Source organism: Alosa sapidissima, chromosome 22, assembly GCF_018492685.1.
Source record: "Alosa sapidissima isolate fAloSap1 chromosome 22, fAloSap1.pri, whole genome shotgun sequence".
Classification (NCBI taxonomy): domain Eukaryota; kingdom Metazoa; phylum Chordata; class Actinopteri; order Clupeiformes; family Clupeidae; genus Alosa; species Alosa sapidissima.
The window spans coordinates 1,505,598-1,522,140 of record NC_055978.1 but is presented as its reverse complement, the minus strand read 5'-3'; the positions used below and the strand labels follow the sequence as shown (position 1 = coordinate 1,522,140).

General features: G+C 40.9%; 1 protein-coding gene and 1 long non-coding RNA gene across 12 annotated transcripts in view; one reads left to right on the top strand and one right to left on the bottom strand.

The window, feature by feature from the left end:
• LOC121696861 (protein unc-80 homolog) overlaps positions 1-16,543 on the top strand; it is a 239,077-nt gene that overhangs the window by 35,938 nt on the left and 186,596 nt on the right. For all 9 annotated transcript variants that reach the window (XM_042077934.1, XM_042077933.1, XM_042077929.1 and 6 more), the window contains exons 12-15: positions 6,145-6,413; positions 7,722-8,009; positions 11,954-12,088; positions 14,146-14,293. In XM_042077934.1, the coding sequence (XP_041933868.1) occupies positions 6,145-6,413; positions 7,722-8,009; positions 11,954-12,088; positions 14,146-14,293 (840 nt within the window). The remainder of the gene's footprint in view (positions 1-6,144; positions 6,414-7,721; positions 8,010-11,953; positions 12,089-14,145; positions 14,294-16,543) is intronic.
• On the bottom strand, positions 3,822-5,568 carry LOC121696877. Of its 3 annotated transcripts, none has more exons than XR_006026338.1 (4): positions 4,782-5,568; positions 4,631-4,675; positions 4,075-4,537; positions 3,822-3,971 (listed from the first exon to the last, which is right to left on the bottom strand). It is a non-coding gene; the product is annotated as an uncharacterized LOC121696877 (long non-coding RNA). The 3 variants fall into 3 exon arrangements; XR_006026339.1 differs by lacking the exon at positions 3,822-3,971 and having other exon boundaries at positions 4,046-4,537; positions 4,782-5,023; positions 5,126-5,568; XR_006026337.1 differs by lacking the exon at positions 3,822-3,971 and having other exon boundaries at positions 4,046-4,537.

Here is a 16,543-nt window from a genome sequence, read left to right as displayed (position 1 = left end):
AAAAGACGCTTAGTCTGAACGTACCCTAATACTTCCGAGATCCCTATGGCCCCTAGGGTACATCATTTGCCCCACTTTTTTCAATTTTTTTGAAAATCAATCTGTACCTAGAATAGATTTTTTTACACTAACTAAATTAAACCTCCATGAGAAATTGTATAAAATTCTATTGATATCTAAGGGGTCCACCAGGACTTTTACGGGATTTTCCCAAATCACGGAAGAAACGTCGACGCAGCGGTATAGTAGCAGATAATCAGGAAAGTCTTATTTAAATAAACTCCTGGTGCACTTACAAACTTTCTAATGCCTTGTTATTGGACTAAAGGCCATAGTTGTACTACTGCAGAAGTTTTGTACCATTCAGGGCATTATTAGTGGGGTAATTTACGAGATAAAAGTTGGTACCATTACGACTGCAGAAACTCATTCGTTTCTGACAGCGCTACTCGACCAGGGTTCGACCAAGGGAAAACAGGTTCTGGGAGGGTGTTTGGCTCGGGGTCATTGTGCAAAGGACCCTAGGATAAAATTACTCCGAACCATCGCTTTAAATTATATTCCATTAACTAACATTACCCTATTCTAGAACTATGAACACCTTACATTTCAAAGTGTAAGACAAACCTCCTACAAACATATTTTATGACTGAGCAAATGGGTAATCCATGAATAGATAGAACATGCATAATTCTTAATAACTAAGCACCTTATGATTGATGTTTTAACATCAAAGAACACACACTCTTTACATGTTTCCCTTCCTCTTCCTCAGGTTTGGTGTTTTCTTTCTGTCTGCTTCCACCACCTGCAGAACATTCTGGTAATGTTCTTCTCCTCTTGCAGAGCCTATGTAGTCTGTGCTGAGCTTCACATTACGCTCTGCGCTGTCATTGACCACATTCATGGACTCCAAGTGAATCAAGGCCTCCTTGTAGGCTGGGTGAGCAGGCCAGGTTGAGATGTTAGTGGTGAGGAAAGCAGGGTCCAGCTGCAGAAGATGAAAGATATACCACATATCAGGTCCCACCCGGTTTGCCAGTGTCGTCTTTTGGGTTATCTTTCCTGGCAATTTGGGTTTGCCGAAACCTGAGCCATATCTGTCATTTGGACGTGTGCAGGAGGTAGATGGTTTGACAGCAAGCAAGCTGGTGCCCAGCGATTTCTTGTGCTCGGCTGGTACCTTGTTACTGAAGAAGGCTAGTGGTACCATCTCAGCTGTGAAGTACCACTGGTGTCTCTCGAAGGCCTTCATTGCACTCTTGGAGATCACTGCTGAAACATGTGAATACTGAAGCAAATTCTAGAAGAACTGCAGGTCGTTCCATGATGTGTCAACAGCCACTGAACACTGCAACCACCAAGATGAGGCCTTGATTCACTTGGAGTCCATGAATGTGGTCAATGACAGCGCAGAGCGTAATGTGAAGCTCAGCACAGACTACATAGGCTCTGCAAGAGGAGAAGAACATTACCAGAATGTTCTGCAGGTGGTGGAAGCAGACAGAAAGAAAACACCAAACCTGAGGAAGAGGAAGGGAAACATGTAAAGAGTGTGTGCTCTTTGATGTTAAAACATCAACATCATATGGTGCTTAGTTATTAAGAATAATATTTGTATATATCTTTGTAGCTTTGGTTCCATTAATATGAAAAAAAGGATTTTCATAAGGCCATGACTGGACTACCTTCACATCTGCTTTTTATAGATATTGGGACAAAGAAACGCTAAAAATAGGGGGAAAATGCAATATTTTAGAAACCAATGAAGCTAGAGATATCACATTTATATTCAACTTTCATTGACACTGTAGGCCTAAATGCATTATTTTGGAAGTTATTTACGAAAAACTGATTTTTCCAGAGTGGAAATACAGGCTCTGCTAAGAAGCAACTTTAGAGGCTTGGTGGACCCCTTAAATACTATTTAATCCAGCTAATATTTTCATTGGGTACAAGTTGAATTTCCAAAATTGGGGCAAATGATGCACCCTAATGGCCCCGGAGTAACAGTCTACCGTGTGGATAATCTAATTCAGGACAGGGAACCCAATATGAACTAATACTGCCGGAGTCATGGATCCCTATGGCCCGTGAGTAATGGGTACTACATACTCGCCGCTCCCAACCGGTAGCGCGACAATGTCAAATTTGCGTCATTTCCTCTGTCGCACGAGAAATTTCAGCCTCGCGCAGGCAGGTCGTGCACAGGAGATTTTTTTTCAGATGTGCGCGACAAGCAGGATGAGCTTGAAGCCAAGATCAGGGAGCATGCGTGCCTCTATACATACATCAACCACATTCAGGCATTTCATATAGCCTAGCCCACATCTTAAATAAACATGTTTGAATAGTCGGTTTGAGAAGAGAGGGAAATTAACCTGGCTAGGTTACCAACTAGTGTTCGTGATTTTTAAAGTAGCCCTATGCAACAATTTTAGCAAAAAGGACCTTAATTATGCAGGTTGAGAGTCGTTCTGATGGTTCTACAACACTTTCTGGGTTGTTTGGTGGGTGCTTCGTCTCCCCCTATCGCTTCTCCGCGGAAAAAACGAATATGCAACTTTCTGAACCCGGAACGGGTAAATCCGGATGTGACTCAGTGGAAGTATCCAATTGTGCCTTGAAAATGTAGTCAGATTGCAGTTTCTAAGAAGACTGCAAAACGGACGCCGACTTGGCTTTGTTGCTGTTGAAATTGTAAGTATCCTACCCTTGGGTTCACTAATCACTAATGTGATTTGATAGTCTCTTGAACAATGTGTTTTCTCGACCGTTTTATTGTGAGCCCTGTACTGTATGTGTTTAGCTTGGTTTCTTGATGGCTAGCTTACTAGCTAGGGGGGGTTTAGCGTAGCAATCACTTGCTACCAAAGCTGCAGGGGGAGCTATGTCGTGAAAAATGCAAGCCCAAATCCAGCGAAAACCCAGAAACAGCGAAGGAATAACCAGACCTGCATAGGGCTTCTTTAAATAGTTTGCTGGATAAGTTAATGAAGCTACCAGAGAGAGATGTAACACAGGGAATTAAGATGAAAGACCTAGGACAGGGTAGGCAGGGACATGCCAATAATCCAGCAAAAGGTAACAAAGATATTTATTTTCAACCAAAGGATATCTAAGACCTGAAAAAAATCTCTTTCCACCTTAGGAAATTACACAAACTCATCTCTCAGCACCAGCCAGCTAGCTAAAATTTCCCTCGGGATGAATAAAGTATCTATCCATCTAGCTGCAGACACCTTGGAAACTAGATGGTAATGATGGTAGTTGTGAATAGCAGCAACCGAAGTCTGAAGTATCATCACAGAGGGTAGTTTTTACTGCCATTGAGGCCAATGCCATTTCAGGAGAATATTGCAACTAGTGGCCCGACCACCACGCTCGAGTATAAATGGTTACGGCACTCCTGTGACGTCACATTGTCGCACTACCGGTCGGGAGTGGCGAGTATGTAGGATGCTTAACAGTCTACTGTGTGGATGAACTAATTCAGGAGTGATGGAGAACCCAACATGAACTAAAACTGCCGGGGTAACAGTCTACCATGTGGATGCACTTTCTATCTTGCTGCTATGATCTCTATGCTGAGCTTCAGGATTAGGGCACAGCACTACACCTTGCAAGTAGCAGACCACGACAAGCACCATGCAGTGCGGCAGTATGGCACTCAGCATAGATAAAACCAAACAAAACAAAAATAAACCAAATACAAACATGCATACCATACATCAAACAAAGACAGTCAGATGCTACAGATGGATAACACCGAACACTTCCATGAATTCAAATATTATATTTTTAACTTTATACGTTTAATCCACTGCGTTTCTGAGTTTTGTCTACGTTGTATGCCTGTTCACCCTCTGGCTTTGGCCACCATCCCTATCGGAGGCTTGCTGCAGCCACCTTATGATGAGCTATTTCCTTTTCTGTTGAATCTTTGGTCAGGGCATTCCAGCAGACTGCATCTGAGGACAGAAGAGCACAACATGATCATGTGATGTTACTCAGCAACCACCTAAACTTAATTTAAATGTCACCACATTGCAGTTATCCAGCACTGACACTCACCCAGAACCACACTTTTCAAAATGAGCCCTTTAAATCCAGGCTTTCGGTTGGCCCCACTCCAATTAATGACTCTCGCCAGCGATGTGTTCATAGCTCTTTTTAAGACACGCCCCATGGTATATTTAAGAGTCATGCCTCCGACCATTCCAAGGATGAAACAAAAGACATGTACCTCATCAGTTGTTTAACAATATAGCATGAATGAGAGTGGGGACTGACTTTTAGGAATGATCTGATTAATGCATCATTTAACTCACCAAATTCTTCTTCTCCTCCGAGTTGTTCAATGTCTCCTCCAAACGTTGTAGCTCCTCAATGGTTGAAAGTGGGAGCCCGAAATGTATTGGGTCTGGTGTGACTTCTGGAATAGCTTTACTGCTGGAGATTTTTTGGAGCTGCACCAGGATGAGCAACTGCTGCACTCTAATAGAGTCTAATTGGATGAGGGTCTCCTTGGCAATTGCTGTAAGACACAAGAAAAAGCAGGCATAGCAGATTAGTAGCAAAACGTAAATATGTCACAGTAATCCGAGAGATCACTTTGTAGAATTCCTACCTGTAGGCACAGCCTCCAGAGAAGACTGGTTTTGTGAGTCATGTTCTTAAAAAAAGAAAAAGAAAGGAAAAAAGATGTTTTGATCTCATCACACATATACCAAAGTTATTTTTCCCCATGAGCTATAGCATAGCTTTCTTGCCATTCTTACTTGATATCCAGTTTGGCCCGCTGCTGTATGGGTTGGGGTGTCAGTAAGAGGTGTATAGCCCATTGACTATGCCCAGCTATCAGGCTGTTGGTAGTGGAGACTGGAGACCACGGTGGTGGACTAGCCGCTGTGATGTTTGCTGAAGGGGGAGAAGCCCACAGACCTGCTGCCGAGATCAACAGTGGTCTCTGAAATATGGCCAGGGAACCAAAAACCTTGACCAGCTGGCTGACTCCCTTCACCTAGAGATGTCAACAAAGGTGCAATTGGCCGTTATGTTAGTTTCACCCAGATGCTTAATAAAAGATTAACGGAAACCACTGTAACAACTGTAATAAACCTACCTGTCAGGTTTTCTAGTCAGACCCAAGAGCAGACCAATAGCAGTTGCAATTGACTTTATTCTTGTATAGAAGTTCAATACAGTGCAGCAGAGGTCAATACCAGAAAGAGCAGTCTACGGCAGGCAAATTATCCAGAGGGCAGGCAACAGTAATCCAACACTAGTCCAACAAAACAGGCAGGCAAATAGTCCACAAGTTCCACAACAAGAGTCACAGAGATGGAGCACGACACACAGAAACAACTGTGATGAACTGAAAAGAGCAAGGTATAAATACACTGGGGGATTGGATCTAAATAAGAACACAATGAGAAACAGGTGAGCACAGACAAACTGGAGGGAACTGCAATTACAGGAAGTGACACAAGGCAGGTGAGGGCGGGATCAAAACAACAACATTGCCACATTGCGAAATAAACAAAGAAAATGACAGTCAATACCAGACATGACCTGCAGGGGCATAACACTAAAAATAGATGGCGTACTGTGTAGGCTGCAGAACCATCGATGAGGCGGGGAGGGGGAGGTGGCTTGGGCGCAGGGCAAAGAGGGCTGCAGATGAAAGGCTTGATCCTTGACACATGAAATGTAGGGTGGATACGACGGAGGGTAGGGGGCAGTTTCAGACGGGAGGACAACCACACTCGCTGGCCCTGGCGGTAGTGGGGACCTGCAATGCGATGCCTATCGGCCTGTTGTTTTGTCCTTGCTGTGGAACGGAGCAGGACCCTCCGGGCACGCTTCCATGTCCGACGGCACCTCTGAATGAACGCCTCTGGCGATGGAACGTTGACTTCCACAGTGGGACAAACTTTAGAACACATACAGTTTATTCTTAGATTACAGGGTCTTTCAAGGAAAACACGTTTCTCTCTACTTGCCATATTCAATAACAGAATGCATGCATTCCATAGCTGTAGTGGCCAAATTCATAGCTACAGATTCTGTAACCATAGTTACTTTTTTGTTATTATATGATTATTATGTATAATGATGTTTGTTTGTTTTTCTTTCTGTCAGTGCAATCTCAGATCTCCACAATCACCATGGCAACATTCAACACTACAGTGGCATCATTTAATGTGGGCTATGCTGACTTTTTCACTGAGCACATGAAGAAACTTTGCAGCCCTGTGCCCATCCCTGAGATTCCCAATGAACCCCTGGCATGTGCAAATCTGCCCCGTTCTCTAACTGACTCATGCATCAATTACTCTTCGTTAGAGGAGGGGGACAACATTGACGGAACCAATAACTTCATCCTGAAGAATGGCATGCTTGATCTCACAGTAAGACTAACATTAAAGTGTTCATACTCACAATTGTGCTCATAATGGTGATAAATACAGATATACTAACATTAGTATTACATTACATGTTAGTAGATATACTAATATGATGTAAGTTTGTTTATGACATTTGTTGATGATTGCAGCTTTGACTGTGGAACTTATTGTACATTTACACAGTACATTGGGCTTACTGTAATTTTGTCACACTGGTGAAAACGTTGGCACTATTGTTAATTCATTGCTTTGTCTATTCTAAATGAATTATTTGGAGAATGAATGCAAAGTACAAACTATGGGATAAGCAAAAACACAATATTTGCATTGGAAAAAGCTGACATGAAGAATCACAAAGAAGATTTACATTCTAATACAAAGCACATCAGAATTAACAAAAGATATAATATATAAATATACATCCTATATTGTCACCTACTGTATGACAAGTTGTGGGAATAGCCTATTTCAACACAAACCTCACCTTTCCTCATTTCGGTACAATTTACAGATTATATGCTGTATTTAAGCAATAAGCCCCAAGAGGCCCTAGGTTACACTGTGTGTGTGTGTGTGTGTGTGTGTGTGTGTGTGTGGCTGACATTGTTGCAAAAGTTTTGAAAGACTGTTCAGTCTATTTACCCTACAGACAATTAGTGTGTGAGTTCCAACAGCTAAGGCATGACGTGTTGGTGGACTTGAGTGGCTTATTGATTTTATAAAATGATTGCTACATATATATCATAAAAATAAAGGCACAGCAATGAGAAATTGAACAATTTATTCATAGATAATCATTCTTCCGTCAATAAATATATTTCCTCTATCAGAATGGTTGCCAAGCAACGTCGATATGCAGCAACTGTAATTTTTTATATCAAGTTGTGGTAATTTCACATTGTTACTGATCTCATTCTGTAAAGTAATCGTATATATACATTATATTCTGTAAAGATCCAATATAGATATAAAATATTATAATACTGGCAATCATCTGAAGTGTTAATCTAAATTGGGAAATAACCACTGAAGTGGGTTTAAAATCACATGATTAAACTGATGGGTTAATCCATTCTACAATAGATTTAATAGGCATAGTCAGTAACAAAACAAAAATGGCATGGAATGAAGTGACTGGAATGTGAACCAGGTCTCACTGTTGACCCCTAGAATAAGCCTTGTTTAACAAAAGCTCTTATACACAAAATGTTTTAATATTTTATTATTGTTCTACATTTATAAGTCACTTAACTCTTTTCAAGGTTTGACTCTGATCTGTCTTTTTTCATTTACTTTTTGATTGTATTTCAGGCAGTGCTCCGTGCTTTGTATGCAGTGCTCAATCATGACATCAGCTCACGGGTGTGTGACGCTGCGCTCAGTATCATTGAGTGTTTGTTACAGCTTGGTGTCCCGGGAAAGAACAAGTGGCAAACTTGCAACAAGGACAATTCAGAAGCACGATCCAGAGACGGAAGCAATCTTAGGACACCAATGGGAGAGTTTGGAGTGGGACCTGATGGAGGAGGTGGGGATGGAGATGGGGGTGGAGGAGATGGAAGAGATAGCAAAGATAACATAAAAAATAACAAACCAAAGGTATGTGCCATGTATTGTATATGTGCTTCTAAATGTGTTCTTAGTTTTATTTGACACTATTATTATTATTATTAACTAATAATGTAGTGTTTGTACTGTAAGTCACTTTGGACAAAGTGTATGCCAAATACTATGAATATAAAAATTATGGAGAAGCAGAACAGTGATAGTATGGGTATCATACCTGCTAGGGTTACCATCCCTGCTAGGTATGTCATAATGAAATGACATGTCACCACCTCATTCGTCCAAAGCCGAGAGTAGAATTTGGCAGGGTTACAGCTGTAGCTGCTCAAGCAATTCCTGAGGCAAATAAAATAAAAAATATATAAGAATAAAACTAAAAAAAAAAAATGCAAGAGGAATTACAATAATGGATGGAAAGCTGCTGGCTTAATGTTGGTGGGGAGATTACTAAAAAAACATTAAGTCACTTAGGCCTAGTCCACACGTACCAAACTGATCTTTTCCCCCCCGTCTTCCCTGGAATCGTTTCAAGAATATTTGTGTCCAAACGGATCCATCTCAACACGACTCAGCACGTTACTTCATATTCCAGGCCTATAGGTGGAACTGTTTCTGTCTCAGAAATTCACCAAAGCTTTTGCGCTGTATACAAACAGACAGAATAGGCTACGACAGAGCCCGTAGACATTCTCTGGCTACGACGAAAATGGCTAGTGCAAGGACACCAGATGTTTGTGTGGACTGATAGTGAACTGTCAACTCTAGTCAACTGTAAAGCTAATAAACTTCATTTTTACGGTTTGTGAAGGGTGCAGTCCCGTCCTTTATTTGGCTAACGCAGGTGCAAATAATCTCCTTTACTTTCTTTGGTTGTATAGTCCGTGATTCACATTAGTTTTGGCTATCACCGCAAGTGCATAGGCTAAACGCTAGGCCTACCCAAGTAGCTATCGCCACATTTATAATATTGCTATAATACCTTCGTTAGTAACAGTCTATACTTTTGTACTTAACATGATTTCTAAGCGACTTTTAGGCTTATATCTGACTTCACTAGACTATGAATGCATTTATTTATGTTGTAAGACATATAAAATAAACGAATGACACCGGCACTACGTACAAATTATTTTAAACTTAAACCGCACTTCCCTAATAACTTCTGACGAGTTCTCTCGCGTCAGTCACTGACAGTAGATAGAATGCATCAAGAAAACACATAAGAAAAACACTGTTCAGTCCACCAAGTCATGATTAGTTATTGGCGCTGCACAGCACCAGTTGTGATATTTATCCTACTGGGTGTAATTGCAGGAAATGTCATGTATGAAAACTAGTATTGTTAGGCAATACGTGTCAAGTCCAGGGCAGCTGAGGTGTGGCGATGACATCATCAATACGCAAGTATGCGTTTTTGCCGTCTAAACGAACTCGCAAGGGCTATGGTTTTGAATTTTTCCACCCTGAGACCAGGTTTCAAGAAAGTGCGGTTTCGGGTAGTGCGTTTACAGGATTCGTTTGGATGATCGGCCTGCAAAACATGTGCGTTTAAACCAAACAGCGTCTCCGTGTGGATGGCCCCTTAATCTTTGAGTTCATACAAACCCTCGTACCAAAAAACCTTGTGTGTCAGGCGTTCTTGAGATATCACACTCAAGGTGGGTTTGACCTTGACATTTGACTTCATCATTGAGTCCATACAAATGTTCACACCAAATTTGAAGCATGTATGTCAAGCCGTTCTGAAGTTGTGACACAAGCACAAAAGCTGGCCTTTGGAAAATGTAGTTGAAAGAAAGCCTAATTGTATGCAATGCAATAGGCTACCTGCAAAATGGGGCTTTCAGTTGGTGTTGATGACTGCTCATTCTGCACCCAGATAACTAGTAATTAGTCATTGAATCCATGTTAAATCCACATCACTTTTTCAACGTTAAATCATTGAATCAACGTCACACTGAAACATTGATTCTACGTCACTTTTGCACCCTCCATTAAAGGTTGTATCAGCGATTTCAGGCCCAAAAAAGGCCCAAACATAAATGATCACATTCATCTTTCCTAACGATCCGCCAGCTGCCTTCCCCATAAGCAGTCCATCAAAAAACGTGTCTCTGTAGGCAGCCTAGGCTCCAAGATCTGTACACAAAAACAATTGCTACCAACAAGGATTGGCAACCACTCAAAGGCAAAATAAAGTGTTTCAACCAATCACCGACGAAATGCGCGTTTAGGAGAGTTTCTATTGCACGGGAGGGAGGGGGAGGGAGTAGTGAGCTAGCTCTCTGTTTTGTTTGAACATCAACAGAAGTGACGTATCCTCGCTATCGCTGATACAACCTTTAATATTGAAGCAACGTTGACATTTTAACTATTCTATTCTATTTTAAAATGAATATTAAAACAATGTTGAAATTACAACCAAACTAAAGATCAACTTGATTTCAATGGTATTTCAATTGATATTAAACCTCAGTAAACCACTATATGGGATGGGCATTTTTAGGCTTTTGCCCCTCGAAGTTGCACTGTGCCTACTTCAGAGGTCAGTAGTTTCTTCAGTAGTTTCTTAGGAAACAATCAGAATAGCTGTGGGAAGTACTGGCACAGAGGTACAGAGGCTAGAATACTGTTTTATATTTCTGCCGGATCTCTGAACTGACCACATTTCAGCCCTCTAGGTCACTTGAAATGACTTAGAAACACAACTGAGCCCTAGCCACCAGGTCTTGTGTTGAAGCTGTGTGCAAAAGTAGATCAATATAAAATAAAAAATGAGTGCTTTAGACCATTATTTGCCAAGGTATGCTCATGCGTTTTGTAAAATGCCCTATGGAATCTCCCCATAGGACTCTTGGGAAATTTTAATGTCTGATCATATCGAGGGTCTGATTTTAACCATAGACAGTAAAAGAGACATCAAGACATCAGGTATGCAGGTTGCGCCCATATTGATTCACTGACGAATGTGGTCAGGTCATATGTTTTTTCATCACTTATGTGGATGATTGTGAGGTTTAGGGTTAGAGTTAGGATTAGGGTTAGGGTTCATGTGTCATGACAGTGTCATATGTTCATGACCGTGTCATGTCACTCTTATGTCAAGTGAAGTGTTACCCTTTTTTCTTTATTCCACTCACAAAAACACTACGTAAGATAATACATTTTGGTTTTGTTGGCCAAACTAACAAACCTGTCACACTATTTGTAGGTGGTTGACGCTAATGTAGCTTTGACGCCATCCACAGTAAAGTAAGATTTGCTAGCCTACTAGCTTGTGGTAAGTTTATTTAACCGATCCTCATACATTTCTGTTCATGCTGGGTCCTTAACATGGTCCTTAATATGACAAATCAGGCAAATTATCAAGCAGCAAACAACATTCTGACCAATTAAAGTCGCAAAGTAGCCTGGCTAACGTCAGACCTCATCTCATTGAGATGGGGTCTGGGAACTACATGTTAATTTTCTCGTATTTGAAACGTGGTTTACGAATGCCCAGAGACGTTTATTAGGCGCTACGAATGTCTATCAAATGCGTCTGTACGTAGCTCATAACCGCTTTGGTGTGTCGTAATCGTCTTGCTGCCCCCCCCCCCCCCCCCCCCCCTCCGTTCTGTGATTGGTTCCTTCGTTGAGGAGAAAGCGAAGTCCATGGAATCCAGGCTGCCTAGCAGCGTGAATAAAATCGCGCACAAGGCAGCATGGGAAAACCCAGGCTAGTCGCAAAGTGTAATGGCCAAATGTGTTTTATGACATACCTAGCAGGGATGATTTTATATAATATGATGGCAGATATGATACCCACAAAAGGATGTTAAAAGTTTGATTCTAACTGTGTGACTCTTTTCTCTGTCTTATAACCTCACATACGCACACCTGAAAACGCACGAACTTGAACTTGAACTTGAACACACACACACACACACACACACACACACACACACACACACACACACACACACACACACACACAGGAGGAAGAGACCTCGTCTTTAAGCCCGCATAGGTTGGCACTTACTATGCTGATCAAGATAGTGAAATCACTTGGCTGTGCCTATGGCTGTGGAGAGGGTCATCGAGGCCTGTCTGGAGACCGGCTGCGGATGCAGGTTAAACGTCATATTCATATTCACTAATCAATTACACAGAAGTGTAATTAAATGTTCTGAACTTACATTTATTCTCTCTATCATACATAATCTTTCTTCCTTCCAACAAGCCTGATGTATAACGGTATATACAGTTATATACAGTTGTACAATTATTCATCACAAACTAGATGTACAGCATAGCAGTACATGAGAAGACTGCCGCAAAAGGGTCTGCAAAATACCATAATCATAACTATAACCATCAATATGCAAAGAAAAAAAAAAGCATGCCACCAAAGTTTGTGCCATCCCCTACTCAGCAATTGATTGTACACTCCAAGCCTTACATCCTCTCCCATTTTACTAATGCACATTACAACAATATAGCTCAAACAGCTCAAAGAGCTTTAAATGCAACATTGCTGTAATTGCTGTAAAACATGACTTGCCTTTCAGTGTGGCCCAGGGGAGATGCCTCGGTCCCCTGTTCTTTTCTCTATTTATATACTTCTGTTAGGAAACATCATAAGTCAGCATAATGTAAACTTCCACAGCTATGCAGATGATACCCAATTGTATATTTCTGTGGAGCCAACTAACCCAGATGGCTTTTGCTCCCTAATCACATGCTTAACCTCCAATGGATGAGCCAAAAAATGTTAAAACTAAATGATGACAAAACAGGTACTTTTGGTTGGACCAAAGCCAAACGTAGTAATCTTGGGAACCCGGCACACCAGGTCAAACCAAAAGTAACAAGCCTAGATGTCATCTTAGATGCGGAGTTAAGCTTCAAGCCCCATATCAGTAAAGTTACTCAGACAGCCTATTTCCACATGAGAAACATTGCCAAAGTGCGGCCCTTTTTAACTAGACTTTTAACTAAGACTGAGAAGAGAGAACACATCACCCCTGTGTTAGCTGAACTGCACTGGCTCCCTGTTTCCTATAGAATTGACAAAAAACGACTTGATTCACATTTCCAAATTTGTATTTTAAAATGAAAATCAAATAATCCTTTGTTTTTTGTTTATCAATTTTAATTTTTGAAATGGAAATTGAATGGTCAGAAGATCCATTGACCCCAGATGTTGCAAAGTAAAATCCTCATGGTTAAAAAAAATTGGAATTGAGCCCTCAAAGTTGTGATAACGGTGACCATATGTGAGCTCGCACATTCTAATTTTGAGATACAGGCGGATTACTTGAAAAACCATTGAAAATATAGATTTTTAGTTGTTGGTGTTATATGAAAGAAGAGGAAGACTTCTTACTTTTGCCCTAGATTAAATTCCAACTGACTTTTTTTTTTGGGGGGGGGGGGGGGGGTGATGGTAATTTTCCTAGTACCACAGTTATCTGGAAACTCAATCAGGATGATGGTCAATCAGGAAACAGGCTTTATTCTTTCAATGATGCGCAATTAGGGAGAGACTCGAGCTTCACCCAAAAGATTCACCTGTATCTCTAACTATACAAGAGAAATCCTAAACTTAAGTAAATTACAAACAAAGGGGGGCATGACCCCCACTTCTGACTCAGAGGGCTGATACACCTAGACGGTCGTTAATTAAGAGGACCCCAACTTGCATTTGGGCAAATGCTAGCAGCCTTATGTGACAATGGGAGGTGTGAAAGCCCCCCATCCTTGCTCACCTATACAGACAAAGAATCACACCTGGGAATAAACAAAGGTGTCTGGAAAGTCTCCTGTTGAATTCTAATCATTCAATTATAACCCTACGGATGCACTGCACAAGAGAAACAAGAGACACACATGGGTACAAAAGCACAAATAAGCATAAGAAAAACACATGTACATGGACAGGTATAATGCTGATTCACAATTCTTTCAGGGGGTGGGTGGTGGGATTGTTTAGGGGTTGTTCACACCTTTTAATGAAACACCCACAGCTGTAAATGTAACTTATCACAGTCAAATATAACCCCCATGGGTGATATCAGCATTTTCTCGATGCCAAATTATTGGAATAATGTGTGATATGTTTTTGAAGACACACAAAAGTGTGATGATAACTCTGCCGTGTGAATGTGTCTGTTATCCTGTTTGTTAGGCCCAAAGTTGCCTTACTACCTTATACAAGATGGATAAGGTTCAGTTCCGTCAGACAATGAGGGAGTATGTCAACAAAGACTCACTCAACAATGTTGTGGACTTTCTTCATGCACTTCTGGGATTCTGCATGGAACCCATCACTGACAGTAAGTAACTGCTACACTAGCCACATGGGTAAAAAAGTGAAAAATATGGCACACACATGCAGTGGCAATTGTAGAAAAAAATTGGTATTGCCATTGAATGCTAAGCTTGATAGCTAGCAATTTAGCTAAATATAATGTATCATAGCAACAACATGTACACAATCAATTTGTTGTTAGCATGTTGTTAACACTCACTACTTTGAAAGACTCGCTTTTTGAAAAAATCGTGTCAGTGTGAAGCTGCCTAAGAAGATACTTCAACCACTTTCCAAAAAATAACATTCAAAACTGATGGTATTACATAGCCCCCAATGCCAATAACCATTTGACATTGACAGTGACCATTGTTAACTCTGTGCTTCCTCTTCCTTGTCTTCTCATCATTTATCTTGCATTTGATTTTGGCGAGAGATTCAATAGTCAAAATAGAAAACTTTTTATGGCCACCGCACTAGCAAATATAGGATTAGAGAGTTTCTTTTCTTCCAGAATGTTTTTTTTTCTTGTAATTTTGTCTCAACGACTGCTACTACATTTACCTCTACAATATTATTTTCAATGATTTACACATTTACCAGTATGTATGTCTGATACTGCTGCCGCTACCACCACACACATCATGCTCTGTGCATAGGGCACCAACGGGCGCCGGGGGCACCAAAATTTAGCCAATTAATATAAGTACTGTAGCTTTTCATTGTTCTGAACGTTTACAATGTCAAATGCAGCATGTTACATGCAAGGATGACATGGGTCCTCTCAATCTTCACTATGTAGAAGATCTAATTTGAACGTTATGCTACCTCCATTTCATTGGGAATGCATCTTGAGTGAGAGAGAGAGAGAGAGAGAGATATGTGCTGATATGTGGGGACCTAAATGCCAGGACTGGGTGTGAAATAGATCACATAGACCCTCATGGTAACAACCATGTGTTTGGTCAAAACAACCTTTTATTTTACACCAAACTTACCCCAGAGAAACAGCCTTGACTAGCCTAGAAATCTAGACGCACCCTAGCGGCGGCAAATTAATTTGCTCAGCCTGTACGTCTAGTATCAAACCATAGGGATTTCTATTGGCTGACGCCGTGGACGTCATCCAATCACAGCGCTCTATTTTGTTAGAGAGTCTTAAGGCGGGCTTAACAGGATAACGACAGTCCTGCGACGGTGAACAACAAAGGTGGCTATGCCGAACGAAGAGCAGTTGTTTGAATCGGCGTTGGCGTCAACTTTGGAGTTGGACTTTTTTTTTTTTGAAAGTTGAGCAACACAATGCACTTAAGTCATTCCTTTCGAAGAAGGATGTATTTGCCGTTTTGCCGACCGGATACGGATATGGTCGTAGCGCTGGCCTATTGCATGCCAAGGCAGTTTGAAAGACAATTCTCTGCCCGCCCCTTGGATTAAGCGAGGTGAATGGTTCGATTCCAGACTATACATTTCAATGATATAGGATGGCCCACCAGGCTAAGCCTTGACCGTACTGTCAATAAAAATGGTAAAGAGTTAGTGCATCTCTGTCGAGCCTTAGGGCTGTATATGCTTAATGGCAGGATCAGGGGGGACTCTTTAGGGAGGTTCACATATTGTTCAGCTCTTGGAGCTAGTGTAGTTGACTATGCAATCACTGACATGGACCCCAACTCCTTCAGAGCATTCACTGTCAGGCGGCAAACTCCACTATTGGATCATAACCAGACTAACATCTTTCTCAAAATCATACAGCAGCCCAAAACTGAGTCCAGCAAGCTATTCCGTCTCAATGAGACATATAGATGGACTTAGGACAGCCCAGATAACTTTTTAAAAGCTCTAAATTCTTCAGAACTAAAACAATGCATTAGATCCTACAACTCAAAATGTTTTGAGATTAGCAAAACTGGTGTTAATGAAGCCACAAAAGAACTAAACAAAATATTTCTGAAAGCAGGAAATGTAGCTGGCATGAAGAAGTCTAACAAAAAATGATCAAAGAACAAAACTGAAGAAAAATGGTTGACAAGGAATGTAAACAACTCAGGACTAGATTGAGGCATATTTCCAATCAAAAGCACCACCAGCCTGAAAATACAAATCTTAGAAAAAACTACCACGAAACTCTTAAACACTATAAAATGTTGCTGAGAAAGAAAAAACAGAATGGCCTACACACCCTAATAACTAAACATGTAAACCAAACACAAAAAGGAAAAATATTTGCTTTTCAATCTGGCATGAAGGACTATTTTATAAACTTTTACAAAGC